General features: G+C 39.6%; 1 protein-coding gene across 2 annotated transcripts in view; it reads left to right on the top strand.

The window, feature by feature from the left end:
* The window catches only part of elmo3 (engulfment and cell motility 3), a 72,107-nt gene that overhangs the window by 41,412 nt on the left and 18,642 nt on the right, over positions 1-12,053 (top strand). The window contains exons 1-2 of one of the 2 annotated variants that reach the window (XM_061721308.1): positions 175-397; positions 7,159-7,270. The exons of the other annotated variant lie outside the window; for it this stretch is intronic. Coding sequence (XP_061577292.1) covers positions 7,193-7,270 — 78 coding nt within the window. The 5' untranslated portion in view covers positions 175-397; positions 7,159-7,192. Of the gene's footprint in view, positions 1-174; positions 398-7,158; positions 7,271-12,053 lie in introns of those variants that run through there. 2 annotated transcript variants of the gene reach the window in all.

Raw genomic sequence — 12,053 nt, 5'->3', positions numbered from 1 at the left:
TTTTCTCTAAATATAAAAATGACATCAGGTCTTTCAACCAAGAGTTGGGAGATGGAGGTTTTTGGTATTATTTTTAATTCAATATCGCAATGAAAAAAAAAAAATTCTCGGCAGTGTGGGTTTTATTGTGGAAAATCAACCGGAAACAGTAAATTTGTAAATTGACAGCAGAGCTGCGCGTCCTGAACTAAACCGCTCCAGCTAACCCGGAACTTTTCGGTCAAGTATTCATCCTCTATGAAGTGGTTTTCTTCGGCTCAGATGTTTTTATAAAGTTAGACAACTTGCGGGACTCGTGTCTCCCCCCCTGGAGGGAATAAGCCCAGCTGCAGATGTTCGAGGCTCCGACCGCAGCGGTTCCTGCAGGACAGTAGTGTCGACTTGTCTTTTCTTCCAGGTAGGTCGGACAGGGGAAATAAACCTCTTCAACTCACTCACTTTCTTTTCTTTTTTTTTCTTTTTTCTTTTTTCTTTTTGTTTTGGACCACTCTTATACAAAGCTTAGAGATACCACTTTAAATGGTTTTTAGTTTGGGATGTAAGCACTTTAGTTTAGAAGCCTCACTTCTAACTGAAATCAAATAGTTCAATTGGAAACATAATTAAGCGACATGTGACTTTGGTCAACTAGTATGCAGTGTCCAGATTAAGGTTATATCTGTTAAATGTATTGATATTCAAATGACCAGGTAGAATACTAGTGTAAAATCTGGATGTTTCTTATTTTTTTCTACAAAAAAATAACAAAGTCAGGATTTATTTATTCACAGAAGACACCTATATTTGAGTTTGATATATATCATATGGTTTGTCCTTCTCGGAGGAAAAAGTGTGTGTGTGTGTGTGTGTGTGTGTGTGTGTGTGTGTGTGTGTGTGTGTGTGTGTGTGTGTGTGTGTGTGTGTGTGTGTGTGTGTGTGTGTGTGTGTGTGTGTGTGTGTGTGTGTGTGTGTGTGTGTGTGTGTGTGATCCTCTGTCAGCTCAGGAATTTGTGGCAGCTCACATCCTCCCCCTACACACACACACACACACCGGGGAGGGATCTGAGATACAGGCGGCTCTGCTGCTGACAAAAGGTCCGGTGGTGCTTGTGGTTTTAAGCCTAATGAAGCAAACAGCTCAAAGGAGAATACAAACAGTGACAGCTGCTGCTGAACGGGCCGCACTCTTTTACTTTGATTTCCTTTCTCATTTTTAATGATCTCTTTAAGGTGGGAGTCTATTTATAGCCCACTGGCTTGACAAGTAAACTACATAGATGCCTGTTTATGGTAACTTGTCTTGGCTTCCTTTATTTTAACAGCCTATTTATTTTTGGCTGGCTTGTAGCAACACTTGTAATAAAACTGTACTTAATATGGTCATTCGTTCCTTAATTTCATAAGAGTGAGTTTGTTTTTTCCCCATTATTTTTAAACTTGTGATTTTTTCTTTCCCCCCAAGTAGTAATATCTTATCCAATAAAAGAAGCTGCCAAACACTCAGCCCCAAGACTATTACACTTATTCTTGCTGTAACATCACTGACAATCGGTTCATAGGTTCATATTTACGTCTGACTTGACAGTATGATATTTCTTTTTCTGCTGGCTCCTTCCACTGTTATATTTTTATGTAACGTAACTAACATTGATGATATTTATGGAGTTAGTTCTGCAGGGCTTTAACCATTCAGTGGTTCTATTACAAGTATGTCAATCTGTTTTAAAAGCAGACACAGTAGCAGAAGGTGTGGTTTGAGCTTCATCTTAGAGAAGAGGCATCATCGTGAACAGGCACAGACAGGTACAGACACTGACTGAAACACACACTTCGGTGGTTAAAAAGCTTTTGAGGGACTGAGGTAAAAACCACCACCATCTTTTTAGAGCTGACATGAGAAAAGGAAATGGCACCTGTATTTGTTCTCATAGTTTGTGTCTCTGCTGAATTTGAACAGAAACATCCGTTTCAACAGTTTAATTGAGCTAAAAAAAAGAAAGATCTAAGTTTAAGCAGCTGAAACATGTTTAGTTAGCACACCGCACTGTGTCAGGTGATGCTACTTGTCTGAAGGAGAAAAAATCTGAATTTCTTTGCTATGTTGTATCTGTGATAGTTTCCTGTTTGTATTTGTGTCAACGGCTCTATGAACCAACCAGTGGCGTCTTCAAGTATGGAGTAGCATCGCAATAGGTGCCTTAGCTGCATTTTTTTACAAGGTTGTTTTGATTTGCAGTCAAGGAAATAGCAGATGCTTTTAGCGCCAACTTCAGTGTTCAGTGTCTGAGGAGGCCATTGCAAGCTGAGCTCCATTAAATATTACACAAGGCCTTAAGCATGTACAGACAGGTTGTGATTAGCCCAGACTGAGCAAGCTCAAAACACAGGAAGTCCTGACCAACATTAATGCGTAATCCTTTATTCTATCTGATCTGCTTCTCTGATTTGAACACTAATCTAGTATTATTACTGCCTTTGAATATCAGATTCATTTATTTAGTTTTCTTGCTCTGTCATGTAAGTCACTGCTGGATAAGAGAGCATCCTCAAAAACCTTCTTAGGAAAGTTTTTAAACAGTTTATGTTTACTTGAATGTCTCATCTAAGTATTAGAGAAACACAGTGATATGAGCCTGGTGTGAGTTTCTTATCGTCAGCCTATGTATCAAAACAAAAGACTGCTATTGCTCTCAGATAACACAATCTGAAAGTGAGAGAAGATTTCCTGTCAGCGTTATGGTTCAGTTTATGAAGAACACTCAACTCTACTGTAATTTAATACACAAAACCTGCAATAATCTTAATCTGTTGAAGTTTGTGATAGTGAATGTTTTTTAAAACAAGCTTAAAACTAGAAACTGACTAGTGACAAACTAGATCTATTGAAAGCCTTTCTCACTGAACGTGTGTGGGTTTTCTGCAGCTTTTTCCTACATTAAAAAAAAACAGTTGGATAGATGGGTGAAATGGGATAACTCACAAGCATGAATCAGTGTCTCTGTGTGGTCTTGTGGTGGACTGGGGACTTGTCTGTGTGCAGAGGTGAGAACTGAGCTCCAGTTCCACAGTGAATGAAGAACTGGAACCACCTGCCTCTAAACGGATCACTTCTGTCATCGGTGCCTTTGGGTGCTGGACACATATGTCTTCATACGTTTATTTGTGTTGGTCCATGATGGGTCCCTCTGTGGAACTGGTGCTTAGCTTAGGTGTTTGTGCAGGGCCATATCTGGGGAGTCTCTTGTCCTCTCTAAATAACTGATACCCTCACAGTTAGTAGCAGTAACCTGCCAATGGGATATGTTAATGTCCTGTTGGCAGTGCTCTTGTTGAAACTGGAAACACAAAACGGCACCAAAGGACTTTATTTCATGTTAAAGGGAAAGTTCAGTTTTTTACAACCTGGACCTTATTTCTGTCATTTTTTATGGTCGTATACTCACCCAGAAAAGTTTGGTGTCATTTGGAGTCTTTCGGAAGATATTAGGAGTTTTGTGCGAGCCGCTTCTCCATATAACGGTAGTGAATGGGGCACAGCGGGACACAGACGATGCAGCGTCTAAATAACACATGATTGCCGCGAAACTCGTTCATTTCTTTTATGAATCACTAGATCTGCTTCCAGGACCTGTTGTCTACATGCGGGGCTGTGTGTGTAACAAATAAATCAGTTTGTAAACAAGACCTCTGAACTCATTACGTCATCTCTGTGCGCGCATCGCAGACACAGCTCTGTGTACAGCTGGAGTTCACTACTGTTAGTTTACTGTTAGTTATTTGAAACATGTCTGAATATTTGTCAAATTCTGAGGTTGTGGACGACGACTTTGAATATGATGGACGTCCTTACCGTTTTGAGCCAGAGTATACGTTAGCAAAGTCTAGCTGTACCTGTCCGGGATGCGCGCACAGAGATGACGTCATGAGTTCAGAGGTCTTGTTTACAAACTGATTTATTCGTTACACACACAGCCCCGGATGTAGACAACAGGTTCTGGAAGCAGATCTAGTGATTCATAAAAGAAATGAACGAGTTTCGCGGCAATCATGTGTTATTTAGACGCTGCATCGTCTGTGTCTCGCTGTGCCCCGTTCACTACCATTATATGGAGAAGCGGCTCGAACAAAACTCCTAATATCTTCCGAAGGACTCCAAATGACACCAAACTTTTCTGGGTGAGTATACGACCATAAAAAATGCCAGAAATAAGGTGCAGGTTGTAAAAAACGGAACTTTCCCTTTAAGATTTCAGTTCCAATTTCATTTGAAGGAGTATTTTTTTTAACATTTAGGAAGTCTTATTTGACTCAGGCCATCTCCCGTCCTTACAGTCGGTCAATAATCAGTCACAGTAACTTTGGATGCCTCCTCTGCTTGTGTCTTGCATCATCTGCATATTTCTTTATGAGATAACACCAATAAAGAAACAAGCTCGCAACTGAGAGACTAAAGGAAGTTAAGACGTAAGAGAAAACATGTGAGCAGACAAGACGCAAACAGCACTAAATCTTGAACAGTATTGTTATAATGACTACACCTTCACATCTAAGGTGGGGGCTCTTGGAAGCATTTGTGTTGAGGAGAAACATCTCTGTAGGTGTATTGTTTCCTCATTAAAACTTGGTCTATAATTGATAAGGGAATCTGTTAGCAGAATCAAGTTCCCATCCCTAACAGTATTTATGCCATCTCTAACCTGAGGACAGCTGGAATAAGCTTCATCTTCAAAAATCACCCCGCCCTCTGTAACCCAACACCTCACCTTTTACTATTATTCTGAGACAATAAATTAGCAGTTTAATTCCATAACATCCATCCATCCATAATCTATACCCAATTATTCCTAATGATGGTCATGGGTCTTGTACCAGGTCTCCTCGGGTGAAATATTTTTTTTTTTTTTTTTTTTTTTTTTTTTTAAAAGGAGGCTCAAGACACACCTTTTTAGGTTGGCTTTTGTCTGATCTCATTTACCTAGTCTTTTCATCTAGTTATTGTGTTTATTTATTTAGCTCTTTTATTATCTTTAAACCTTTAATCCATTTTTAATGACTTTCATTCTATTTTATGTTATTTATTATTCATCTTAAGTTTTGTATAGATTTCTCTAAAATTTTACACCTTTAGGCATTTTTTACTTTCTTTTAATCTTTTAGTTTTTAGCTCCAGTGTTTCCTCAGGGGGGTCGTATGGGATGTTTTAAATTATGTTTTCTGATTGTTATTTTATTCTGCGTGTAAAGCACCATGTGTTGCATTCATACTGTATGATTTGGTGCTATATAAATAAATTAAGTTTAAGTTTAAATGCAGGGATACAGCCGCACAGGTTGCCAGTTCATCGCAGGGCCACATGTAACAAACAACCACACACACCTAATTCCATTACTGCTAATATGATATTCTGTTTAAACCTCTTTCATAAAAGCTGGAAAGCCTTTATGAAACCTTTCTGAGTTCTGAATTATATATCCATTGTGGTGGTGTGCAGAGGGAAAATTAAGAGTTCATGAAACAGCCCATTGTTCACAGTCAGAAGCTGATAGAGAAACTATGCTCTACTATGCTCTCACTATTTTCCATCGAGGAGTTTTGGGTGGATAATCACATAAAACGTCCGGTGAGCTGAAGCTTCTAAATCAGAGTTAATCTATTTAATAAAAACTCCTTGAAGCACAATGTGTTCACAGCCTAAAAAGCCCACAGCTGGTCAGCATCATTACAAGGACATGCCTTTACCCCTCGGTTTAACTGACTCATAAGCCCTCCACTCCTGCAAATCTCTTTAAGATTACGTCTGGTAACTCTTTTGTTATTTGTTAGAGGGAAGTTACACTGCAACATGAGCCAAAACATACCAGGCTGATTTCAACATCTGCCTTTACATTTAATCCATGTGAATGAGGTTCAAACAAAACAGAAGTTTGTGTGATTTTTGTTGATCGGTGTCTCTGATTTTTGTATAGCAGAATCATAACGTAACTCTTTAAGGAGGAAACGTTAACCTTCAGTGTGAGTCAGATGGGCAGGTAGCACATTCAAGGGCCTGTTTTGACAGAAGCAGGAGTGCTGCTTTTCAGTGATCTGAACTGTAACTGGTCCTCTTGTAACTGGAAGTGAGAATCATGCAGGAGATCATGCTGAGAGTGGTGGTTATTAATCACACCGACCACAAGCAGGCACCAAGCTCAGCCTCTGTCGTTGTGAGCTAATAAATGTAGAATGAAGAGAGAGGAGTGTAGATCCAATTGTATTGTTTCCATGTGCTGAAAAGGAGGGAGGCACGGATGGAGGGGTGGGGGTGGGTCCAAGCACAACAGCTTCTTCTGTATCTTCTGGGAATGCTGTCTGAGGAAGCGTGCATGATGTGTGTACGTGGAAGAAGAAAGAGAGAACAATCCAATCTGCCCGTACAGACAGTAGTTTTGCATCCTCAGCGTTGCTCAGTGCAACAGAAATGCAGAGTAAAAGAGGAACACAGGCTTTTACATCTTCACATGGAAAGTGATAATTGGATTGACCGAAGCCTCAAGACATTCTCAAGATGAATGGGTTGTCGGTTAACCTTGAGTTGGTTAGCTCTCACTTTATCACATTTTCTAATCACTGAATAGATTTGAGACATCCTGCCAGTCCACGTTTCTCTCGCTAAATTATCTGCATAGAATGAATAAGTTCCTCCTGAAGAAACTATTGAATCTGTTAGGATTTTTGTATTTTAGGAGAGGTTTAACAAATCTTCAGATTTGTAGCTTGACTCCAAAATGACGACATTTACTTTTTTCTGTGATTTTTTTCCCATTACCTGTTGAAGAGTGCAGCAGTGTTATTTTATTTTTATTTTTCTTACACCCGTTTAACCCTGACCAGGTCACCAGGTCATCACAGGGCCACATCTATAGACAAACAACCATAAACACTCACAGCTACAGGCAATATATAATCATCAGTCAACCTAATATACATGTTTTTGGACTGTGGGGGAAGTACCTCGAGAAAACCTGCACAAACGCAGGAGAACATACAGACTCTACACAGGAAGACTCCTGCAGTGTCTGGGATTCAAACCAGGAACCTGCTTGCTGTGAGGGAGCTGTGCCAACCAGTGCTGCCATTAACTACTGGAATATATTTGTGACTGATGTTTTTCTCTGTCATATTTTTTTTTCTTCCTTCAAGAGCTAAAAGAAAGGTGGAGTCAAGAGGGGCCAACATGCCGCAGCAGAAGGATATAGTGAAGATAGCCATCCAGATGCCTGGGGCCTATCCCCAGCTCATACAACTGGACCAGGTAATACATGCTCAAATGTGTCACATAAGTCCTTTTTTGTAGCCTCTAAATGGCCATGAAAAGTGGATGTGGTAGGTAACGTTTAACTCTAGTATTCTAGTCAACTCTGGAGTCTCTGAGGATTTCTTCTCAGTATTTGCTGCAGGTAGCTTTTGCATGCAAAGATAGTGAACCGCAGTGGGACTTTTCCCTTTGTTGAGTCTCACGCTTCAGATGCTTCTCTTCATAAAGTTGAAGATGGCAGGCGTGACCTCAGTCCTAACCTTTAAGAGCTGCCTTGAGTTTAACAGGCGGCGACAGTGCAAGGATGTCGCATTGGGAGGTCTGTGGTTTGACAATAACCCAGGGGCTGATAAGACGCAACGCTGCAACACCTGGAGTATAGCTGACAACACCCGAGAAGTTTTAACTGCGCACATTGGAGTAAAGTAGGTTTTAGGTAGCTGGTTTGTACCAAAACAAACTTTTGAAATGTTGCTTCCTAAAAATAATGAGACTTGTTTTCATGTAGTTGCGTGAAGTGGATAAACGCTGGTGTCGCTAGGTGGTGGAGGTGTTAGATACGTTTCACTCAGCTGTAATACTTAGGAAGGTATTTACTAACTGGAAGTGACACTTGGAGGAAGAAGGTGCAGAGAATATTAGATGCTAGTCAGAATTTCTTACACAGTTGGGTTTTTACTTGTGTTTGTGAGAATTAATTACCATGTTTGATACGTGTTTGATACGTCAAGACCAATTGGCTTTGGGGTCTGGGGATTAAAATAAATAAATGCATAAAGAAATCCACCCAAGAACTACAAATCTTATTGGCAAAGATTCAGATTAGCATCCAAATTATTTTATTTATTTATTTTTTTTAACCTGTATTTTTTGGTTGGACAAAGCTGCTCCGGCTTATAAGAACTTGTTTCTCTGTGGATGTATATTAACTGGCAATATTGTGGGGAGAAAAAAGAGAGCTACTAGATTAGGCGTAATCATTTTATATACAGTACCAGTACTTGAAATGCTACCTGTTGACTTTTAAACACAACATGATGGTAGTCTGAGGCTTCCATAGTCCAAGCGCAGTGATTGCACTCGGACATTTGGAACAAAACAGCCAAAAAGATCCCCAAAAAGAGGGAAATCTGCTTTACAATTATTCTTGGGTTTTTAAACCTCAAGATTATTTTTTCTAAATGGTATGTTAATTCCATTCAATGTAGGAAAGATCGCCCGCACAATGAAATCAAGATGTTTACTTTCATTTAAAAGGGAAAGAAGGAAAAACAAACAACTCACTCAGCCTTCCAAGAAGGAATTATGTTTCTATGATTTCTGCAGCAAAACTGTTCATTTTTACACTCAACATCTCGCCACTGACGGCATTTTGAAATCACGTGCCATAACACAAACCAAACAAATAATCAGTGTTTACCTTTCACCCTTTGTTTTTAAAGGAGTGGACCTAAGTAGACTGAAAGCCACTACTCTCTCGTTCATGCTGAAAATAAGAATTAATTTTGAATCAAACTGTGACCCAGAGGATCAGAATCATGTGAGACATAAGCAAACACAGTCCAACCAGGCTCTTCTGTTCCTGCATACTTTGCAACAACTGTTACATAAAACGTGTTTGCTGTTTCAAACAGCTTTGAAATGCACAGTTTAAAGAAAAAAAAAAAGAAAACAAAAAAACCCAACATGCATTGAAGCTCATCTGATATATTATTACAAACAAGAGTGTGTTCAACGCCATGCTGTTTGTTGATGCTTGCATAGCTGCATGCACTTGGCCTCAGTTCAGGAAGACAGCTTATCTCTGTCATGTGTATGCTGTGCATCTTCTGAACATATGTTTGCATACCAGCAACTTTGTGATCACAGCTCTGGATCTCAGAGTGAAGCCTACATTACTTTATTTCATCATGCATTAGCTCTCCTTTCTTTCTTTTTTGGGGGGGGGGTAAAAATAAATACATAAAAATTCAAAAATTCCATGGTACAGTTTTAGTCGGCATCACACCAAGAAGTCACTCTATTCACTTCAAGCTTTGTGTTTCATTTCAGAAATCTGGAAGTGATTACATTTGTATTATAATGGGTTGAAGTAATGACTCTCCGCTTCACTCAAAGTTTCTGTGATCAGACGGCTCTTTGTGTCTGTTGTACGACAAGAAAATCCACATTGGTTTATTTTAAATGTTGAGACAATTTACCACAATATTCAGATCCAAAGTAAAGTGCTTTAAGAGACCAAAAGTAAGTGATCAAAGTTGCAGTATACCAGTGACTAGTGCGCTCTGCAAGAAAATACCACCCAGTCTGGTCTTGGAGTGACTAATATAGAAGTGTAAACGGGTCATTTTCTTTAGTTGTATGTATTACATCTTTCTACCAGTAAAGTGAAAAAGGAGTTTTTACTTTTGTAATTAGGCAAATGCGCGTTCCCCAAAGTTTGTGGGGGCGTGGCTTTGGACGGAGCGCTGACGGGAGGGGGAGGAGGGGGCGGGGCTTAGAGGAGGCGCCACTTTCAAATCTTGCTAGCTCTTAGAAGTTGCACATAATACCTTTTAAACTGACCCATCACATGTGAACTACTTATTGATGTTGATCCATCCATCCATCCATCCATCCATCCATCCGTTACGGGGTCGTGGGGGCAGCAGCCTCAGCAGAGATGCCCAGACTTCCCTCACCCCCCCCCCACTTCCTCCAGCTCTTCCGGGGGGACTCTGAGATGTTCACAGGCCAGTTGAGAGACATAGTCTCTCCAGCGTGTCCTGGGTCTTCCCCGGGGTCTCCTCCTGGTGGGACATGCCTGGAACACCTCCCTAGGGAGGATCCAGGAGGCATCCAATATCCGATAACAGAGCAGCGCTCTGGTTCAGATCGAGGAGGCCGTTCCTCCCAATCACACCCCTCCAGGTATCACTGTCATTGGCCATGTTAACGTTGAAGTCCCGCAGTAGAACAATGGAGCCCGGCTACCCTGCACTGCTGTTCGACATTGTAGACACAAACAACAGTGAAAGACCTCCAACGCATGGCGGTTGAACTGGAGATGGTGATCCATCTGCAAAATAAAATATGGACTGATGAACTGAGTTTTATTTATTTTTCCTTACACTTTAGGCCCATTGTCTTCATTTGGTGTATTATCATGTATGGGATTCGTATTCATTTGACAGTTTTGTTTTATCTTTGACTAAATGTGATTGTGGGGAAGTTTTCCTCACGTTTCCCAGAAACTTTGAGGAAGTTTTACTTCCTCATACGAGGCACATATGAACATAAGCAGAATAGCAGATAGCATGGGTGTTCGTCACATACTGCACCACTGCGCAACGCTGGAATATATACAACTTTCCCATTTGAAAAATTTCAGAAAAAATAATTTATAAAAGCACAAATCTATATATATATTTATTTTGCATTCAATTTCTTTGCAGAATGTATGAACACAACATATATTTCTTCTCATATATTTGAATTTGTTAGAGAGGTAAAATAAAGAAAGTTGTTATTTTAAACGTATAGGTCTGCAGGTTATGGTACAAAAGTTGTATCCATGAAAGGTGGAGCATAGGAACTCTACTTTTTCAAAAGAAAACAAAATGCCTTAAAGAACGATCAGAAGCTATGTGCATTTTTCCTCCTTCTGCAGTGCATGGCAACTTAAAGTTTTCAAGGAATCTGCAACAACTTTAGGGGAGCTGAACACCTGCGATCTCCAATCCTTCAGACACGGCTGCATCAGGTCATTCCTCAGTAACTGATGTTACCACATGGGAATTACTTTGGGAAACCTTTGTCCAGCCCAACATTATGGAGAAACATTCACAAATGCCACTTAAAACTAATAAAAACTGGAAAAAAGAAGCTGTATGTTATCTGTGGCAAGCACATCTTTGGGCTTTGGAATGGACCATCACAAAAAGGAAATATGTATTGTGGTCAGATCAATCCGTTTTTTGTATTTAAATCCAAAAGCCAGGGTGGACGATGGTACGTGATTGTATCATTACCCTTGGCAAAAGTAATTTACTCTTCTGTGATTGAAGCATTAATGCGGAAAATTGAATTGAAACAAATATTTCCAAATCAAAATATTTGGGTTTTTTGTTAATGCAAAGCCACATTTTTGCAGTCATCACAAAGACATGGCTGAGGAAGTAAGGTTCAGGTACTGGACTTGTCTGCCCACGGTCCAGACTTGTCCCCAATAAAGATGTGTGGAGAATTTGAAAAGAAAAATGTGAACTACAACCCCAAACACTAGAGGACGGGTTCGTAGGAAGAAGGTGCAAATAATAACTTAAGTCTTTTTGGCATTAAGGTTACCAAGGGATTAATTGTATTAAGTCTTGTGAGAGGTAATGGCAATATTATAAAGTGTCCCAGCGTCTTTAAAAAAAAAAAAAAAAAAAAGTATTTTAATTGTGAAATCCAATAAAGGCTATATATTACATTATATGCTTAAGTAAATGCACAACATTTCAGTTTAAATTTTCTGTTTAGTTTGCATTTTTCATGTTGTTCAAACCTCTGATTTGGGGTTGTAAAGGACATGTTGAACACTAAAGCAACTACATGCAATTTTCTGGGGGAAACTCCCAGTTTGATGAGTTTTGTTCACATGTAGTACATTGGCAGCATTTTTAAAGCTTGGTATTTTATTGTTGATCACAGTTTTTTTAAGATCAATTTAATGACGGTTATTTCAAAAAAAGAAAGTATGCGTAGACATGAAACAGAAGACAAGATATATAAGGGTCAAACTTCCCATCACCCCTCC

Source organism: Cololabis saira, chromosome 5 (assembly GCF_033807715.1).
Source record: "Cololabis saira isolate AMF1-May2022 chromosome 5, fColSai1.1, whole genome shotgun sequence".
NCBI lineage: Eukaryota > Metazoa > Chordata > Actinopteri > Beloniformes > Belonidae > Cololabis > Cololabis saira.
This window is presented reverse-complemented; position numbering and strand designations above follow the sequence as displayed.